Source organism: Rhinoderma darwinii, chromosome 2, assembly GCF_050947455.1.
Source record: "Rhinoderma darwinii isolate aRhiDar2 chromosome 2, aRhiDar2.hap1, whole genome shotgun sequence".
Taxonomy (NCBI): Eukaryota; Metazoa; Chordata; class Amphibia; order Anura; family Rhinodermatidae; genus Rhinoderma; species Rhinoderma darwinii.
This window is the reverse complement of record NC_134688.1, coordinates 250,265,170-250,284,667: the sequence shown is the minus strand read 5'-3', so window position 1 is coordinate 250,284,667 and position 19,498 is coordinate 250,265,170. Positions and strand designations below refer to the sequence as shown.

The following is a 19,498-nucleotide window of genomic DNA, read 5'->3' as shown; positions in this document are numbered from 1 at the left end:
GTACTGTGTGGGAGCGGCGCATGCGCCGTTCCCACACAGACGACGTACAGCATAGTGGATGGAACGGGCCCCGTTCGCATTCACTATGGGGCTGTATGTGCCGTATTCCATGTCTGTATGTGTCGTTAATCGACACATACAGAGATGGAAAAAAAAATGGCAGCCCCCATAGACAAGAAAAAGTTAAAAAATAAAAAAAAGTAAAACACAAACACACAAATAAATAAAACATTTTTTAATAAAACACTAAAAGCAAATTGATATAAAAAAAAATTTTTTCGCGACACTCATCCTTTAAATGTGGGAGAGAATCTCACCCTCCTCCCTATTTTTGGCTGCAAGCCAGGAAAAGTTGTCTTCAAATTGCTAAGCATTGTCCGGCTGCCATTTTGGGAGTGATTGTACAAATGGCAGCTGGCAGAAGCTATAGGACACACCAAAAGCTAAGGGTAGGTTCACACGTTTACTAAAAAAACGTCTGAAAATACGAAGATGTTTTCAAGGGAAAACAGCTCCTGATTTTCAACCGCTTTTTAATCAAACTGGCGTTTTTTACGGCCGTTTTTTGGAGCTGTTTTTCTATAGAGTCAAAAACGGCTCCAAAAACGTGACATGCACTTCTTTTTCACGTGCGTCTTTTTACGTGACGTTTTTTGAAAATGAGTTTTAAACAGAACGCCGTATTTCCCATTGAAATCAATGGGCAGATGTTTGTAGGCATTCTGCTTCCAATTTTTCAGCACGTTTATGGCCCGAAAAACGGCTTAAAACACTACGTGTGCAGATACTCTAAGGGTATGTTCACACGGCTTATTTTCGCCCGTTTTTCGGGCCCTAAAAAACGGAAGGAGTACGCCTCCAAACATCTGCCAAAAAAACAGTCTGAAAATCAGGAGCAGTTTTCCCTTGAAAACAGTTCCGTATTTTTAGACGTTTTGGATTTTGTGTGTGCACATACCCTAAGAATAATGAAAGTGAAGTGAATGACTTTTCAGTCGACAGGTTCACACGTGTATTTTACAAGTATTTTGCACATTTTACGTGCCAAAAACCACATCAACCGCTTACACTTTTCATGTACATAATTAGTAAAGTGCGCTATTAGTACATACAACACGTTGTGTAAATAAAGAAGTGTCGAGTCAATTCCTTTGCATGTAAAACGTGCCAAATGTTTCCGTAGTCAATTGGAGTCCTAATTATGCATCAAAAAGCGCACACAAAATGCGTAAAAATACATGCGAAAAAAGCATCAAGCACTTGATTAAGCTTCCCATTTACATCAATGGGAAAGCGAGCCGTTTGTTTTATACGCAAGCGTTTTTAAAAAAACGTGTTGCGTAGAAAAGAACAGTGGGGTGGGGTTGTGTAAGGCGCAGTTACATGTTTGGGGGGGATTTGTGTGTGTGGGGGGGGGATGCTCGCCGCTGACTCTTCAAAACAGCTGATAAGCGGCTATGAAGGATTAGCGGCGCCCGTTCATACTCCGCTGCACAAGAATAGGACACAGCTCTGCTGCACGCACGGGGATCGCGAGAGGGGGGGCTGCGAGAGAGGGACACACAAACCTTACCTGCAGTGCGCCGGTCTTCATAATGGCGCCTGCTATCTCCCTACAAACCAGCTTCTATGAGGGGTCGCTCTGAACTGCGGCTGCGCAGTACATAGCCAGATGGCAGAGGCAATGGACGGGAGCTGTTCATTGTGCTGCCGTATTTCATCTGTGTATGTGCCACATGCAAAATCATACGGAGTGTGATGCCACACCCCCAAAACCACATCCACTCATCCACTTTTTTTTATGAATTTTAATCTGGCCTGTATTTTTGGGTGAAAAACGTGGCAAACCTAACATTGGTCGACGTTTTTTATTGGTGCGCTCACCAGACATTTTAGGGCGTGGTTATTTTATTCCTTCCTGGGTGTGGCTTAAAATGCTAATTTCTTCCCTACACCATTTCTTATAAGCATGGATGATCTCAAATCACATACAAGTAGCAAAAAATTCAAGCCGTGCTTACACAGTTGAGTAAAATACCTACATAACCAACCACGAATTCTTTACACCGCACTTTAATAGCGATGAGGTACTAGAACAATGAAAGAACAGGGTATGACTTATGGTTGGGTTGCTTTACCAGGATGTCCTATCAGGCTCTCTACAACCCGGGACGTGGATGCACGCAGATGACGCTCCATTAGAACGTGTAAGTTCCACGTCGTCAGGCTGTATGAATGGAAGGCGCCGCTATCCATATGTGGGCGGAGCTATGTATAGCCGGAACTGAGACAGTCTGCCTGCTGTGCTGCTTTATAATTCATGTGTAGCTCCGCCCACCCGTATATAACCCGCCAATGGCCTCGTTCCATCTCTGCAGACACAGGTTCGGGAAGTAAATCCGTAGCAGCAGCCGCTGAGGTGAGTCAGTCAGCTGGCGCTCTGCTCCGGGATCACTGCATAGAGGTAAATCTAGTGGCGCTGCGTTTATTACCTAACATATTTACACATTACAGGCAATGATGGGATGCGCTAGTGTGCGGGATACTCTGAGTAGTAGATGGTATGTCTAGATGTGACATGTAGCTGCTGTGGGTCCTTTACAGGAATCAGACCAAAATGCCTTTTACTACCAGTTTATAGATGTTATTTGTAATTTTCTTTGTCATTCATGTTTGTCATTGTTGGCAGTTCATCCAGAATAATTATCATTTATAAAACCTCCCTGATTGTATAATTGTTGAATATTGCTGCTGCAAGTTTTAAAAAAATTCTCAGACCAATGAGATTGTTTGGTCTGTTAGGATCTGATGAGGATTTAGACACAAAGGACCACCATTTATCCACGTTCAGGATCTAATGAGGATTTGGACGTGGATTCCGCGCTTAAATCCTTATAAAATCCACTGACACACCGCATCCAATGCAAACAAATGGGATATTTTATAACCCATTCACATACAATGGAAAAAGTCTGCATGGGATAATGACCGTGCTACGGATTGTAGTGTCTGCACCGTGCTCATTATTTGCATGAAAAAACGCCAGCTAAACCCCCATTGAAATCCAACAACAGATATTTGAGTGTTAGCCTTGGATTTGTATTGCAGGTTATTTTAAAAATCGACATTGGATTTGCCATTGGAAAATCCTGAATGTGTGAACATAGCCTTATTGCTCTCTGTATACACTGCCAATTTAGCACAACACCTTGTACTTGTGTAATTTTTTTTTATGGGAAGAGTACACTTTTTTTTTTTTTTTTTTCTCCCAGACTCCCCTGGTGCCACTTATCTCCAGGGATGACCATAGAATAAGATAGGGATTATCCAGTCTATCTGGCTTGTTTTCCCTCTGAGAATAGACAATGAAGGAACACTGATTACTCTGCGTAGAAATGGTGGGATCCACCAACAACGATGCAATGCCTGTGCCCATTGATAACTGCAGACTGATCACAGGAGAAGGTGTCCTATTGTTATATAGAACTTTAGGGATAAAAGGAGAAGGCTTCATGCCTTCAGTTTTTTCCTTCAGGGTGCTATCTGTTTTTTTTTTCTGCTGATGGCACCCTGACCCATTCATTTCAATGCACCCATGCACACTTCCAGTATTTTCACGGATCCGTTGTTCCGTTCCGTCAAAAGTAGAGCATGTCCTACGTTTGTCAGTGATTCCGTGACCGTGGAGCCCATAGAAGTCAATGGGTCAGTGGGAGAAAAAAAAACGGACGGCACAAGGAAGACTTCCGTGTGCTGTTTGTTTTTGACGGATCCGTTGCCCTAGCAGCGGCAGGGCATGCCAAAGTTGTCAGATGTCCCAGTCTGAGAAAAGTTCAATACCTTCCGTTTTTTTTAACGGAAACCACACGGATACCATAACGGGCACACGGATCTGTGAGAAACAGCCATGAAAACGGTGATGGAAGTGTGCATGAGGCCGAATATGGCTGGATTTACATGGGATGGAAATACTGCAGATGTTCTGTGTGGTAAATCCGCAGCCTATTAGTCACAGCCGTGCGGATGAGATTTGAACAAATCTCATCAACGTGCTGCTGAACACTTTCCGGATAGAAATAAAAGCGTGCTGCGGTTTTTGTTTTTTAAACCCCTACAGAAATGCTACATGATTGCTGCGGAAAAATCCGCACCTTTTTGCCCTGTGTGATTCCAGCCTCCCAGTTGTTCCAGATTGCCAAAGAATAGGGCAGGGCAGTGGTGTACATGCGGACGTCATTTCTTCCACCTGTATGACCCCACCCAGTCACTGAAACTGCTCCGAATATCTGTGTACGTGACTAAAGGACTAATAGATTGCTAATAAGGAACGTTCTTATTAATACCAGAGAGCTCCTTTATTACAGAGATTATCAGGTAAATGTAATCCTCATCGTACAACCCTAACGTTTGAGATTATATGTTCATTTAGCAAAGTATCAGTAAATGGAAAATCTATTTTGGTAATGTGCCGCATTAAAAGCTATGTACAATTTTGCAACTATTTTTATTGCTCCAGTGCATATAAAATAACTTTTGTAAATGTTCTTGATATAAAAAAATCCTACACTTTTGTGCCTATGGCCGTATGGATTCATATTAGACAAACCCTGTGTGTGGTCTTCCCCGGTTTCCTTTTCTTGCTAATCTATGGACAGATTTTTATAGTGACTAAATAAAAATTCCTATGTAAATAGTTTGTGTTTTCTGTGTTTTATTATCTTTTTACTACATGTGCTTAGTACCTTAGATGATTTGGCCTATAACTTTTGTCATTGTCGACTTCACATATGATGCATTGGCGTGAAGTAGTTTTTATACAATATTTATATCTGTGTAGTCGGCTATGTGAGAGTGCGGTAAGTGTGTACGTGCACTTTTAATATACAGAAACTTTTTCCTTACTCCTTCCTATGTGTCGGTTTTCCCCTTTCTGACCGTTTCCAGGAACACTACCTCCTTTGTGCGTTTTATGGCTGTATCCTGACGTTGAGGGGGTAGATCCATGTTTCTAATTAACATTACACAGTAACCATCCAGCGATGGTCACTAGGTTCTGCTGCTTTCTCATTTACTACAAGCCGAAAAACTTCTCTCCCCTTCTTTCCAGATCTGAATAATAATGGCTGACAAGGTGCTAGTAACAGGAGGTGCTGGCTACATAGGTAGCCACTGTGTCTTGGAGATGATCGAAGCTGGGTATGAACCCGTAGTCATAGACAATTTTCACAATGCCATTCGAGGTAAGCCAGCGTATGCAAACAATACCCAATATTTTCAGTAGTGCTACTTTTGTTGATGGTTTCTGCATGTTGTCCAGTGTTGTTTCCAGTGAAAAGGTTCAAGGGACTGTACATCATGCATCGGATATACTCTGTGTCCAAAAGTATATTCAAGCCACATGCGTACAAGCATTAGCTGTTCTATAGGTCGTACTGAGGAACTCGGAGGCACTGCCGAGGGATGCCCGCTATAAGATCACAAGTTTTTCAAACTTGTGGCCTGATCGAGCTTCCATGGTCAAGTAAGTTATTGTGAAGTGTAAACCTCTAGAGGCAATAAAGAGTTAACCACTCAAGCTTACTGGACCTTGTAATTCATTTAAAAAAAACAAAACTGGCCTCCGTTGCAGCTCTAGTTTCCTTTTTAGGCTGTGTTCACATCTGCGTCAAAGAAACCCATTAAAGATACTGTGGCAGATTTACTAAGGCCTCATGCACACGACCGTAAAAAAATGTCCGTAATTGCGGACCGTAATACGGTTCACAATTTCAGACCCACCCGATGCTATTGGCCGTGGACACCTTTCCGTATCGCTATGGAAGGGTGTCCGTGCCGTAGAACCGTGCCAGGAATTATGGAGCATGTCCTACTTTTCGTATTTTACAGGCCGTGCTTTCATTTTTTGTATGGGAACACGGCCGTGTGCATGAGGCCTAAACTGTCTTTCATATGCCAGTCTTGACTATCTGCTCCTAGATACAAAAAATTTATTAAGAGGCACACACCCTCCTTCCTCATCGGACATAAAATAAAAACTAGATATACACACCTCATCGCTCCTCTGGCTTCCACAGCGAATTACACTATAATTTTACGCCAGCTTTTTGGTGTAAATTCATGGGGCCGCTGTGACCACGCCTTATTTTGCAGAGCTATACCCCCTTTTCACAAGTAGCAAGATCGTCGTAAAAAGGGCAAAAGTCACAAATTGCAACACTTAAGCCCTTTTTGCTACTTTACTGTACCAGAAAGGTTGATCATTACCTCCCAATGAGTACGGTCGGACACTGTAGGTATGACCGGATAGAAATACCGATGCAGATGTGAACAGAGCCTTAGGCAGTTTGGAAGTGTTGTTCCGGAGCTTTGAGATTCTGAGTTCAATGGACACGTTGCAAGGTGTAGGCTGAAATGGCACCTCTCTGACTGTAGAGCACTGAAAGCGCCTTCCCTGAATAGTGGAATCTTACTCCACCATCTGTTAGTCTGATGACCAAATCTAACCTTGAGAGATGCCAGTAAACGTTTGTGTAGAAAGCACTCTTGGCAACTCTTAAAGGCACGGTCTCCGTAAAGATATTGATGGCATATCACTAGGCTATGCCGTCAATGTCCAATCAGTTGGGGGTCCAGCTGCCATGACTCTCACTAATCGCTAAATGAAAGTGACAGGAACTGAAGTGGCAAAGTGCTTTCCTAGAGCTGTTGCCACTTTACTCTAGCGATCATCCGGAATTGCAGTGGTTGGTCCTCCACTGCTTGAACATTGATCGCATATCCTAATTATAGCCATCAATGTCTTCAAAAGGGACAACACCTTCCTGCCACAGACCGTTTTTGTTTTTTCATTCTTCAGCTGTCAAGATTTATTTCCTTTTACCTAGCCATATGAGGCCTGTTTTTTTTTTTTTTTTTTTGCAGTACTAGTTGGTTTTAAATGGCACCATTTATTGTAACATATAGTGTATTGAAAGACTTTATTATTTTTTTGTTTTGTGGCAACTTGTGTATTGACTTGTCACTGTTGTCCTATTAAGCCCTGGCAGGGTCTAATATGGGTAAGGGGATGGCAGCCCTGCAGGCCTTCATTAGGCCCCTAGCTGCCATGACAACCCATCTGCACCCCAGGATTCAGTAGTTGAAGCCTGTCCTACCGTTTAGATGGTACTTTTACTGTTGACCATTGTCATCGATCCCAGCAGTTAATGCAGGGTACCTGCTGCGTATGGAGTGGGCTCTGCTCCTGATCTTTCTCCGTACACCCACCTGTGAGATCTGCTATACATCTAGCTTATACGGTGGATGTCAGGGTGGGGTTAAGTTTGGAGTTGGAAGACTGACGTGCATTTGTTCATGCTTTCGGGTGATCCTCTTAGTTCCATTGAAGGGAAGTTTTCATGCTCCTGCATATAGTAACCTTAAAAGAGGTTTTCCAATCAGGAACATTTGGCATATCCACAGGATATGTCATAAATGTCAGATGCGAGTCCCACCTCTGGGACCCGCACCTTTCTCTAGAACGGGGGCCCTTAATCCCTGTTCTCCCGCTCCGTGATGCGACTGAAGCAGGTGAATTCCGACCATGAAGTAGGAAACGCTGTTTCTGTAAGTCCCATAGAACTGAATGGTCGTTACGGAAACCGCATAGCTCAGCGGACTACGCTGTTTTGTTCTTCGTGGTCGGAAATCACACTTCAGCTGCAACACAGCGGTGGAACAGGGTTTAGGGGGCCCCGTTCTAGAGATAGAGGTCGGACCCGCATCTATCTGACATTTATGACATATCCAGTGGATATGTCATAAATGTCTCTGATGGGGAAAATTCCCTTTAAGAGTGTGCTTCTAAATTATGTAGCCACAGTATGCAGAAGACCTGTTCATATGGACTGAAGATGTGGCATTTCTTACTGAAAATAAGTATTTCATAGTGTACGGCCAGGGTAGACTTGGGACGGGGAATTTCTTATTGAACATAGGTGTCTCCTAGTGTATGACCTGTGTGAAGCCAGTTTGCACAAAGCAAATACTGATACTGCTGTGATCGCATGGGACAATGTTTATACCTAAAGTAAACTCTTAATCCTGAGCAACAGCAATATTACTCCATTGTCCAGATGAGAATGAATATTCGCTTCTGTGTAAAAATGCATTTCACATGGTAATCCTAGAATTTTAAAAATCACACATGAAATCAATGAACCGTCATAAATACAGAGCACAGGAAATGAGGATGTTTTTCCTGTCTAGAACGTAACCAATGTTTTTCCGCAAGTCTGCAGTTCCAGATTTAAAGGATATGTGCACTTTTGTAGATTTTGTGTATAATATATTTTTTTACTGCTATGCTTTACAAAAAAGCCTTGATCTGCAATACTCTAAAAAAAAAATAAAGCTGCAAACTTTTTTTTTTTTTTTTTTTTTTTTTTTTACATTATAGCTGCCTTTAGATTTCTGTTTGTAGCGCATGGACCAGATGTGCAAAATTTAAAAAAGAGGCATGTCTCAATAGATTTAGCAGATCTTACTCCAGCGGGCCTCTATCTAAGTATAGCGTATAAAACGCCAGTCTTGGTAAGTTGCCCCGTTTTGTTTTAGCTTTAAGAGAAGGGTCTTGTTGGAGACTGCCTATACAGAATGTAGGCTGGTCTCTTCTGTTCCCTAAGGGTATGTGCACACGAGGGCACTACGTCTGTAATTGACGGACGTATTTCGGCCGCAAGTACCGGACCGAACACAGTGCATCATACTTATGTACGACGCTAGGAGTCCCTGCCTCGCTGCCAGACAACTGTCCCGTACTGAAAACATGATTACAGTACGGGACAGTAGTTCCACGGAGAGGCAGGGACTCCTAGCGTCGTACATAAGTATGATGCTAGGAGCCCGGCTCCCTGCACTGTGTTCGGTCCGTTACTTGCGGCCGAAATTACGTCCGTCAATTACGGACGTAATGCCCTCGTGTGCACATACCCTTACGCTCCGCTCTATCCTATAGTCTCCTATTCGATCAGGCATTGATGTCTGAAGATACTGGCACATATCGGTGCGAGGGTGGAAATTCTTCCCATACATGGGAGAAAAATGTTCTACGTGAACTACAGACTGGCTTTTATAGACGTTTGTTACACCTTAGACATAAGGATACATGTACGTAGTTGTGTTCATGTACTTTGAATCATGATTCTCAATGACTACACTTACTTGAATTATTTATTCCTCTGCACATCATGCTTGCACCATATATTTTACATGCCATAAAATAGCTGAAAGTTCATTGGATCGATTAGTCAAGAACACTATAAAAATAGGTGTGTGATTGGAAGACTAAGGTAATATGGCTGTCAGTGCCATAAAAGCCAAGTCTAGTAATAAAGAATAAAACGTCTTCTATTGGCAGGTAACTGCAGTCACAAATTGCAATGCCCAAAGGTCCTATGTTATAGTGATGGACTCTCTTTAATCCTTTTTAATAAACACTGTTCTATTTAAAGGGGCCAATGGTCTACCAGAAAGTCTGCTGAGAGTGCAGGAAATTGTTGGCAAGAAGATTGAATTTGAAGAAGTGGATCTCCTGGACCGGGCTGCATTAGACCGCTTGTTTGCTAAGGTATAAACTATTCAGGCGTGTAATGTATGGAGCCTCCGGTTTAGCATATGTTCCTTTGCTTCCTAGTGCTTTTTCTGGATCGGCGGAGTACTTTCCTGAGCTGGAGAAATGCTCAAGGCAAATGCGCTATGTGTAAAGGGCCTGTCAGTAGTGGGATTTTAATGTTTTAAAGACCCTGAAAAGCTGTGAACCTCTCGCTTTAAAGTGTACCTGTAAAGTTTATATAAATAGTTTCATTTCATGATTCAAAGTATCTTCTCCGTACATCTTCTTTACCTAAATAGTAGCGATCTTTGGCTTTTTCCCCTTATTGGCCTGTGTCTCCTGCTGTATATGTAGTCCTTTGTTGTGCAGAGTATGCTCATTTGTCTAGGGGAATCCGTAGCCAGCACGTACAGACGCTGGCTGCGGATTCTAGGTTGAACAGTTGCATTTTGGGAGGCATGATGTAAAAGTGAGCGTGCCCGCTGCAAGCCCGCAGAGTAAAATCACAGCTGAGACACTGCACACTGAAAGCGCATTGGATCAGCTGCCGAGCGCGGTAACAAGAGAACGCTAGGTAGCATTAGCAGCTTTGCGCTAGGCACAGTACCGAGCAGACATATGAATAATGAAGTACCTGCCCCTTTCTATGTTGCTGGGGAAGATTTTGAACAAATAGCTTTCTGGCGGAAAAAAACGCCATATCTCTGGGTGGAAAAAACATTTATCTAATTTTGTTATGAAATCAGAGGTATACTTTAATGTGATCTGACGTTTCTTCTTTACACAGCACAAGTTCTCGGCTGTTATGCACTTTGCTGGCTTGAAGGCTGTTGGGGAATCTGTAGAAAAACCTTTGTTGTATTACAAAGTGAACCTGACTGGCACCATCCAACTTCTGGAGGTGAGTAATAGGGCTTGTAGAAGGGTGCGTATTATTTGCTGACTATTATCAGTACAGATCACTAAGGCCGGATTTACATGAGCGTCTGCGTTTTGCGCGCGCAAAAAACACTGCGTTTTGCGTGCGCAAAAGGCACTTAACAGTTCCGTGTGTCAGCTGCGTATGATGGGTGGCTGCTTGATTTTCGCACAGCTGCCATCATTATGACACTGTTTGTAAACGGAAAAGCACGTGGTGCTTTTCTGTTTTCATTCATACTTTTTACTGCTGTTGCGCGAATCGCGCGTCACACGGAAGTGCTTCAGTGTGCTGTGCGTGATTTTCACGCACCCATTGACTTCAATGGGTGCGTGATGCGCGAACAACACACAAATATAGGACGTTGAGTTTTACGCAGCGGACACACGCTACGTGAAACTTACGGACAGTCTGCACGGCCCCATAGACTAACATAGGTCCGTGCGAGGCGCGTGAAAATCACGCACGTTGCACGGATGTATTATACGTTCATCTGAATAAGCCCTCACTCTTTTTGTTAGGGTCGCTAGAGTTAGGCCTAGTTTCCCTCCCTTTTTTCTTTGTATTCTAGCTTTCTATTCGCTTATTGCATGTACGCAGTGATTCACCATGGTATAGTAAGTAAAACAAGTTTATTAACCAACACTAATCACAATAGATATAAGACACAGTACGTGCATAAAATACACTACATGGACACCTACAGTACCATTTGTGACAGCCCATTTTAAATCCAGAGCAGCTGAAACGGCTTCAGCTCTTCTGGGAAGGCTTTCTACATAATTTTGGAGCGGTTCTGTGGAAATATTTGCCCATTCATCCAGAACAACATTTGTGAGGTCAGACACTGATTTTGGATGATAGGGCCTGGCTCGCAGTCTCCGTTCTAGTTCATCACAAAGATGTGAGATGTGGTTGAGGTCAGACTTCCGAATAGTTAAGCACAATTCATCACTCCACGGAACATGGTTCCCCTGCTCCAGAGTCCAGTGGTGGCGTAATGATGTAAGGCATTCATGCAGCTTCTCTGCCATGGAAACCCATGCCATGAAGCTCCCAGGGCACCGTTTTTGTGTGGATGTTAATGCCAGAGGAGGTTTGGACCTCTGCAGTTATTGAGTGTTGCCGACTTTTATGCACTTTGCGCCTCAGCACTCGGCGACCCTGCTCTAACTTTTTTGTGTTCTACCACTTTGTGGCTGAGTTGATGATTTTCCTAAATACTTCAACTTTGCAGTAATAAAACTCATAGTTGCTTGTGTAATAACTAGGAGGGAAGAAATTTCATGAACTGACATTTTGGAACTGTGACCTATTACAGTACCACGCTGGAATTCGGTGAACTCTTTACAAACGTTGGTGGAAGAATGGGTCCGTTCTAAAGGCTGAATGCATGGCTAGGTGTTTCCCATTTTTTTTTTTTTTTTTTTTTTTATACATACCTGAGGCAATGGACCTGAATGAAACCCCTGAATTCAATGATTAAAGAGGCTCTGTCACCAGTTTATCACTTCCCTATCTCCTACCTAATCTAATAGGCGCTTTGATGTAGTTTTATTTCTTTAAAAAAAACAAAACGTTTATTGACCCTTAGGCTTTGTTCACATCTGTGTCAGGGCTTTCCGTTGGAACGGAGCCCTGACTGACCCAAACGGAAACCAGAGGTTTCCATCATCGGTTTCAACAGTGACTGATCCAGTGCCAATGGTTTCCGTTTATCTCAGTTGTGCAGGGGTTCCGTCGTTTTGACCTCTTAAAACAGTAATCTACATAAAAAATAAAAACCGTAGTTATCTACATCAAAGCGCCTATTAGATTAGGTAGGAGATAGGGATGTTATAAACTGGTGACAGAGCCTCTTTAAGAGGTGTAACCCAAACTTTTGTCCATATAGTATATATAAACACGATATTGTATGAGTATATTTAATTACATGTATACGAATACTACATGTGGCGCAATACATCAGCAATCCCAGTATAGTACATTGTACTATAACCCACCCACATGACTACATATACAGTACACTTGCTCAGTTATGACCCTCCCACACCTGGCTCTAACTGTCCCTTTTAAGGGGTATACAAGGGTACATAAGGTATTGGCTAATGAGAAGGTAGCTGTATGAGCATAAGGGTTTGCTTTAGGGATATGGGAGGTTGAGGGCTATGACTGAAGGCTTATAGGGTTTGGGGGAGAATATAGGGTCAGAGGTGGTATGCTGTATGCATAGAAGATATTTGTAATCTATTACAGAGCTATCTTATTGCAGGGTCTGAAGAGTGAGTTTGTGCTTCTGCCTAGGGGTTCTAAGGAGAGGAGAGGGTATGTGCTCATTGTTTAAGGGAGCTCATTGCTTAAATGTAGCAGGGGAGGAGAGGGATTGATACCTAGTCTGTCTAGTGTGGCTGCATCAGTCGGCTGTAGTGGTGGTAGAGCATGGAGGGGTCGGCCTGTGAAGTAGCTGAAGAGCGCTTGTGTTGAGATGATGGAGCCAACGTTGATGTCAGTGAGACTTCAGATGGGGACCAGAGTGGCTAGTTTGTGATAGTAAGCAGATCTCTTTAGGTGGGGGGCTGGTGCTCTAAACTGAAGAGGACACCAGCGATGGGCTATTTAAGCCCAGCAGGGAGTGCTCGTTCCCGAGCCATAGGCAGACACAAGTACCACTTATCCCTGGTTCACGTTACCAGGTAGAACCATGAACGAGCTGGGGGACAGGTAATGGGAACAGTCTATGCTGTATGAATACAGTACAGGCTATGACTTTGGCCACCTGGCTAATTTTTGGCGCCCCCTGCAGATGAGGAGACAGGATCAAAGAAGATTCTCTGCTCCTCTCAAGCTGTAAATTTGGTCAGGCAGCTGGCTCTTGTCCAGTACACCTAGGGCAGTTTCCCACAGACGTATATCTCAAACGCTTCCCTTTACAGGGCTTAATTGAATTCTGATGTCATATTGCTAGGATATGCCTTCATCTTTCTGAGCGCTAATAGTTTCTCCATTGATCCTGAAAATTTAAGAGCCTGCCGCACCACTTCAGCCCTGCTGTGCAGGGAAAGCCTTTTGGAGTGGACGCGTTGCTAAACCAGTTGTCTGACCTCCATCGCTCAAAGTGGTGGCCTAGTCTAGTGTTATGCCATCACTTTCAGATGGGAATAAGCATTTAAGAAGAGAATTGAAGTCCAAGTTGCATGCTTATTAAGCTGTTTCTGTAACCGCCATGTGCGGCAATCTTTTACGTTGTCCCCTATGAAAAAAAAAAAACCCTGCTGTGAGTCATTGGAATGGGGAAACTAACCTGCAAAAAAAATAGGTAGGAATTTTTCCCATAGTCACTTTGTTATTTTGGAACCAATCTGATTTCTGTATTTGAGCCATGTTCCTTTCTGCTCACTGAATCCGTTGTATGGTACGTGTTTGTAGACATTTCAAAATCGTTTATATTCTTCATACAGGTCATGAATGCGCATGATGTGAAGAAAATAGTATTTAGCAGCTCTGCCACAGTATACGGTGACCCCAAATATCTGCCTATAGACGAGAAGCACCCAGCTGGGGGATGCACAAACCCATATGGGAAAACAAAGTATTTTATTGAAGAAATGATTCAGGATCAGTGCAAAACCGATGGGGTAAGTAGTAAAAGACTTGTATACAAGATATAGCAATAGATGGGCCAATATTGTACCTCCGATCTAGTTTAGAGTTTTATATATTTATTATAGTAATAATTAGTGTGCACAGCTCTTCCATGGGCATTAGGCATGTTTGATAATCCACACTTAAGAATAAGCTTAGTTAGATTGAATAAGCAAGTGATTTTATTTATATTTGGAGAAATTATATCATTTTGCTGTTCGGTCTAGGAATGGCACGCCATTTTATTAAGATATTTCAACCCTATTGGAGCCCATGTGTCTGGTCGCATTGGAGAAGATCCCCAAGGAATTCCGAACAACTTGATGCCATATGTTTCTCAGGTGTGTTAATGTCCGTCATTCCCAATAAATCTATTTCGTATCCATTTATTTTTTTTCACTTCCATGTTTTTGAAAAAGAGCAGCCATGTTTTTCTAGTTATCTATGCGATTTAAAGTTGCACAACTTTTTTTTTTTTTTTGGACGCAAATTGTGTGCGAGTCGCAATTTTCTTGTTGCGCAACACGTGTCACCATATAGCCCTACCCTAAGGTGTGGCCTACTTGATGGGTGTAGTCTCAGGTGCTAGACAATCTGTGCCTACAGGCTCCTGAGATTTAAAAAAAACACCAGATTTGTGTGTTCTTTTATTGTTCATTTAAAAGTTTAGGCGGTGAGTTTTTTTGTTTTTTTTTTCAACCAGATTTGCCAATTGATGGGTTGTTTAATTTTTCAGTTGGGCTGCCAATTGGCTGAGAACTGAAACCCCTCCTTCCCCAGCGTGAAGACCCACTTCTCTAAATGAACTAGATTTTCAGATCACCTGTATTGGAGAACACTTTTTATTAACAACAAGACCCTAAGGACTTGTTAACACAGTGCAGGGTTTTTGTTTTTTTAAAGACCAAACCAGGAACTGTATTTAAACAGATGAAATACACAAAATTTGCACTGTGTGAAAGGCTTTAAGAATCGTAGACTATAGGTTATTTACACTTGTACTTGACTATAATCTATTCCCTACTATATGCAGAGGAGAGGCTGACGTGTCTGTCAATAGAATTAGAGGGTACCTTTCTCTAAGTTTGGAGACTCCCAAACCACCAGCATGCCGTCATACAGCTGGGGTTTAGTGTTCCAAACCCGCCCACGTAAAAAAGATGTTTCGGTACTAGTTGGTAATGCAAATTACAACTTGCCAAGGGTCCAGCAGCATCGGCCGCATGCACGTTGCACACATGAACCTGAGGACAGTACACCTCGCTTCACTGCGCATGCACGGTGTACGGTCTTGCATATGAAGCAGATGTGCCCAATGCCGCTTATATTGGTAAATTACTTTATTGACTGTTCCCAAAACGTCTTTGACATGAGTAGGTTTGGGACACCTAATCCAAGCTTAATAATATACTAGTGGTTTTGGATCTCCAAACCTGGTGACAGGTTCCTTTTTAATGAAAGGAAATCCTAAAAATGTTTGTGCCGCTCTAAGCCTATTGATTAAATGTATTGATGTTGTAACCTTTAGGTTGCTGTTGGAAGACGGGGATATCTGAATGTGTTTGGAAATGATTATAATACACCTGATGGGACTGGTAAGTCTAATGGTTATGACAGCCACTGTTCAGCGTACACCATATATACTTCTGAAGAGGGCAACAGGCGCGTTCGATTATAGTGATCATTGAACTTAGTAAATGCAATTCTAACTCGATGGCCGTGCTAATGGACTAATTTCTTAGCAAGCCAATTAACCTGTGTGTCTGAGATGGGAACATTGTGAGCCTTTTTTGGGCTGGGACTGATATGAATGATGGCATTCTCTGAACAGTGCTGTCGGCGCTATAAAAGCAACAAAAAATAGATACGTTGTAAGTCTTTACAGATAAGTCTGTTCCGCTGAGGGGTTCCATCGGAGGTTTGTCGGGTTAACTCTCAGCGGAAAGGCAAACGGAAACAATCCATTGAACTCCGTGGTGACGGAAACCTATCTAATAGTTTCAGTCTGTCACCGTTGTGACAGAGTTTTGACGGAATCAATAACCTGATGGCAACCTCAGACGGAACCCCCTCAACGGAAGGGCAACAGTGATGTGATGTGAACAGGCCCTAAGAAGAGATTCACAAAATACCAGGACTTTGGGTGGGTTTTAGAACTCAAACTCAGCCCTATTCTAGTGAATCTTCAGAGAAACAGCTGTCCTAGGGATCCCAGTGGTGGGACTCCATACAGATTTACTAATGGCATATCCTCGCTATATACTCTTAGATCCTGTGACGTATTTGTGTTGATTCTGAAGTTTATATTTGTTGAACGCAACTAACTCTGTCATGGAATTTTAAACTGATGCCAGATTATTAGTTTTACTGTATATACAATCCTTCACCTATAACATTGACTGACCTTTCCAGAGGGCAGGACATGTTCTTCATTACAATCCCTGTACTGATGATATATCTAAATTACAGGGGTTAGAGATTATATTCACATTGTGGATCTGGCCAGAGGTCACATTGCTGCTCTCAAGAAACTGCAGGCCAGCAGTGGTTGTAAGGTGATTATAGACCTGGCGTTCCTGTATATAGCTTGTGACCTCATGTAAAACGTATGTTTACTTATATGTGTGGTCTCTTACTGTCCTGAAATGCAGGTATATAACCTGGGAACTGGAGTAGGATATTCTGTGCTTCAGATGGTGGCTGCAATGGAAAAAGCTTCAGGCAAGAAGGTTGGCTTATCAAAACTTTAAATAAATTTATAATTTTTCCTTTTATAAAGTTTTAATCATTCACTTGGCATTTTTATTTTTTAAATAGATTCCCTATAAAATAGCACCAAGGAGAGAAGGTGACATTGCAACCTGTTACGCAGATCCAGCTGTGGCTGCAGGAGAGCTGGGCTGGAAGTCAGAATATGACCTGGACCGAATGTGTAAGTGGGATGTAAAGGGGCATTCAGGACTCCTTCCCAAATCTCCCTCCCCTCCTCCAATATGTTGGCATAACAGCAGCTGTATGTTAGACTTCGTTCACATCTGCGCCAGGGTCCCGTTCCAACTTTCAGTCTGAGATTTTAGTCGGAACGGGTCCCTGACTGTCAGAAGCGGAAACCATAGGTTTCTGTTTTATCACCATTGATTTCAATGGTGACTGATCCGGTGCCAATGGTTTTCGTTTGTCTCCGTTGTGCCAGGGTGCCGTCATTTTGACAGAATGAACAGCACACTCGACTACGGTATTGATTCAGTCAAGACAACGGAACCCTTGCACAACGGAGACAAACGGAAACCATTGGCACCGGATCTGTCACCATTGAAATCAATGGTGATGAAAACGGAAACCTATGGTTTCAGTTTGTGTCAGTCAGGGCTCGGTTCCATCAGAACGTAGATGTGAACGAAGCCTTAAAGAGGCTCTGTCACCAGATTATCAAATCCCTATCTCCTATTGAATGTAATGGGCGCTGCAATGTAGATAACCGCAAAGTTTTGTTTTTTAAAAACGATAATTTTTGCCCAAGTTATTAGCAATTTTATATTTATGCAAATGAGCTTTTCAATGGATAACTGGGCATGTTTTCTCGTATTACCAACTGGGCGTGTATTGTGGTTTTACCAACTGGGCGTTGTGAATAGAAGTGACGAATCAGCATCATACACTTCTCATCGTTCCCACCCAGCTTCTTTCACTAAAGACACACAGCGTGACGTCACCCACAGGTCCTTCAACCTTGTCGTCGGAAGAGAGAAGACACCACAGCTCCAGGTGTCCAAAAGGTTAATATGCTCGTCTCTAGGGAGTTTACTATGCTTACCTGCACATGCTGATGCTGCTGCAAATTCAACTGTACGCCTGGAGCTGTGGTGTCTTCTCTCTTCCGACGCCAAGATTGAAGGACCTGTGGGTGACGTCATCATTCCCAGCCAGCTTCTTTCACTGCAGACACAACGTGACGTCACCCACAGCTCAGCGTCATACACTTCTATTCACAACGCCCAGTTGGTAAAAACACAATACACGCCCAGTTGGTAATACTAGAAAACACTCCCAGTTGTCCGTTGAAAAGCTCATTTGCATAAATATTAAATTGCTCATAACTTGGGCAAAAATGATCGTTTTTCAAAAAACAAAAGCTTCGCCCATCACATTCAATAGGAGATAGGGATTTGCTAATCTGGTGACAGAGCCTCTTTAACCCCTTAAGGACACGGCCAATTTGAGGGTCTTTTTTTTTTGTTTGTTTTTGTTCTTTTGTTCTAAGTATGTTCAAATTTATTTTAACAGGTGAAGATTTGTGGCGGTGGCAATCATTGAATCCGACTGGATTTAGTAACTCCTCCTGAGAAACTCCGGATGGCCATTTCTCAATTAGTCCTCCATATATAAATTTTAGTGTAGGTGCAGACGAACTCTGTACTTATATTCTGCAGAAAAAACTAGACTCATGATCCAAACGGAACCTCAGGACCTCCTCCAGTACAGTAGGGATATTACTCCTACCTCACATGCATACAGTTTGAAAGTGTATTTTATACTGGAAAGTAGTTGGCACTTTGTTCTTACAAAACAAATTACTGACCTTGTTTACAAAAAATTTTTTTAGAAACCGCTTGTATCTGAATATCCACCAACTGCAGATGAAAGGGTGTTACATTCCTTTAATTTATATAGTGTCAGTTTTTGTTATTTTTCTTTGTATTACATATTAAATTTTGAACTCGAACAACAAGCGGCTGTTTGCATTCGGTCTTATTGGAAATTACTTTCCAAAATTAGATCCAGGTTAACCCCTTCCCGCACCTTGACTTAACTGCACATCAAGGTGAGCAGTAACTTTACGTGACGTGCAGTTACGCCTGTGCTTTGACAGTTAACCGCCGCGTTGGGCTACACCGCAGCGGCGGTTAACTGTGCAGGGTGTCTGCCCTGCATTCCATGTTGCCGATCAGCGGCCCATCGCCACTGATTTTGGCTGTTAACCCCTTAGATGTGGCGTTTGATTGTGATCACCGCATTTAAGGAGTTCAGAGCAGAAAGCCAGACAATGGCCTCTGGGCCGCCATATACAGAAGCCTATGAGGACCAGCCGGAGGCTGTCACTTAGGTAGTGCAATGTATTCTAGCAGCGCAGCGATCAGAGCTGCAAGTCTCGTAGTCTTCTAGTGGGACAAGTAAAAAAAAAGTATGAATAAGTTAATAAAAATGTTTTATATAAGTTACAGAAATGAAAAACTTTTTTCCCTAGAAGTTTTTTTTTTTTTTTTTTTCTTTTTTTATTATAGGAAAAAAATGAACACGTTAAAAGTACACATTTGGTATCACCATGTTCGTAATCACCCAAACTG

At 42.5% G+C, this 19,498-nt stretch overlaps 1 protein-coding gene across 3 annotated transcripts; it reads left to right on the top strand.

Moving 5' to 3' along the window:
* The first annotated feature begins 1,984 nt into the window (after nt 1–1,984).
* Nucleotides 1,985–18,882, top strand: GALE (UDP-galactose-4-epimerase). Of its 3 annotated transcripts, none has more exons than XM_075850468.1 (11): nt 1,985–2,207; nt 5,108–5,240; nt 9,492–9,607; nt 10,380–10,493; nt 13,970–14,146; nt 14,381–14,494; nt 15,682–15,748; nt 16,623–16,708; nt 16,805–16,882; nt 16,971–17,085; nt 18,438–18,882. In XM_075850468.1, the coding sequence occupies exons 2-11, from the start codon at nt 5,120–5,122 to the stop codon at nt 18,494–18,496; spliced, it is 1,047 nt and encodes a 348-aa protein (XP_075706583.1). In that variant the 5' UTR covers nt 1,985–2,207; nt 5,108–5,119; the 3' UTR covers nt 18,497–18,882. The 3 variants fall into 3 exon arrangements, with proteins under 3 accessions (XP_075706583.1, XP_075706582.1, XP_075706581.1); XM_075850467.1 differs by lacking the exon at nt 1,985–2,207 and adding an exon at nt 2,247–2,419; XM_075850466.1 differs by lacking the exon at nt 1,985–2,207 and adding an exon at nt 2,247–2,464.
* Nucleotides 18,883–19,498: the final 616 nt, after the last annotated feature.

Coding starts and splice junctions, on each gene's coding strand:
- GALE (XM_075850468.1), top strand. CDS start 5,120: ATGGCTGACAAGGTGCTAGTAACAGGAGGTGCTGGCTACATAGGTAGC. Junction 14,495..15,681: donor TGATGCCATATGTTTCTCAG/GTGTGTTAATGT, acceptor TGTAACCTTTAG/GTTGCTGTTGGAAGACGGGG. Junction 16,883..16,970: donor AAAAAGCTTCAGGCAAGAAG/GTTGGCTTATCA, acceptor TTTTTTAAATAG/ATTCCCTATAAAATAGCACC.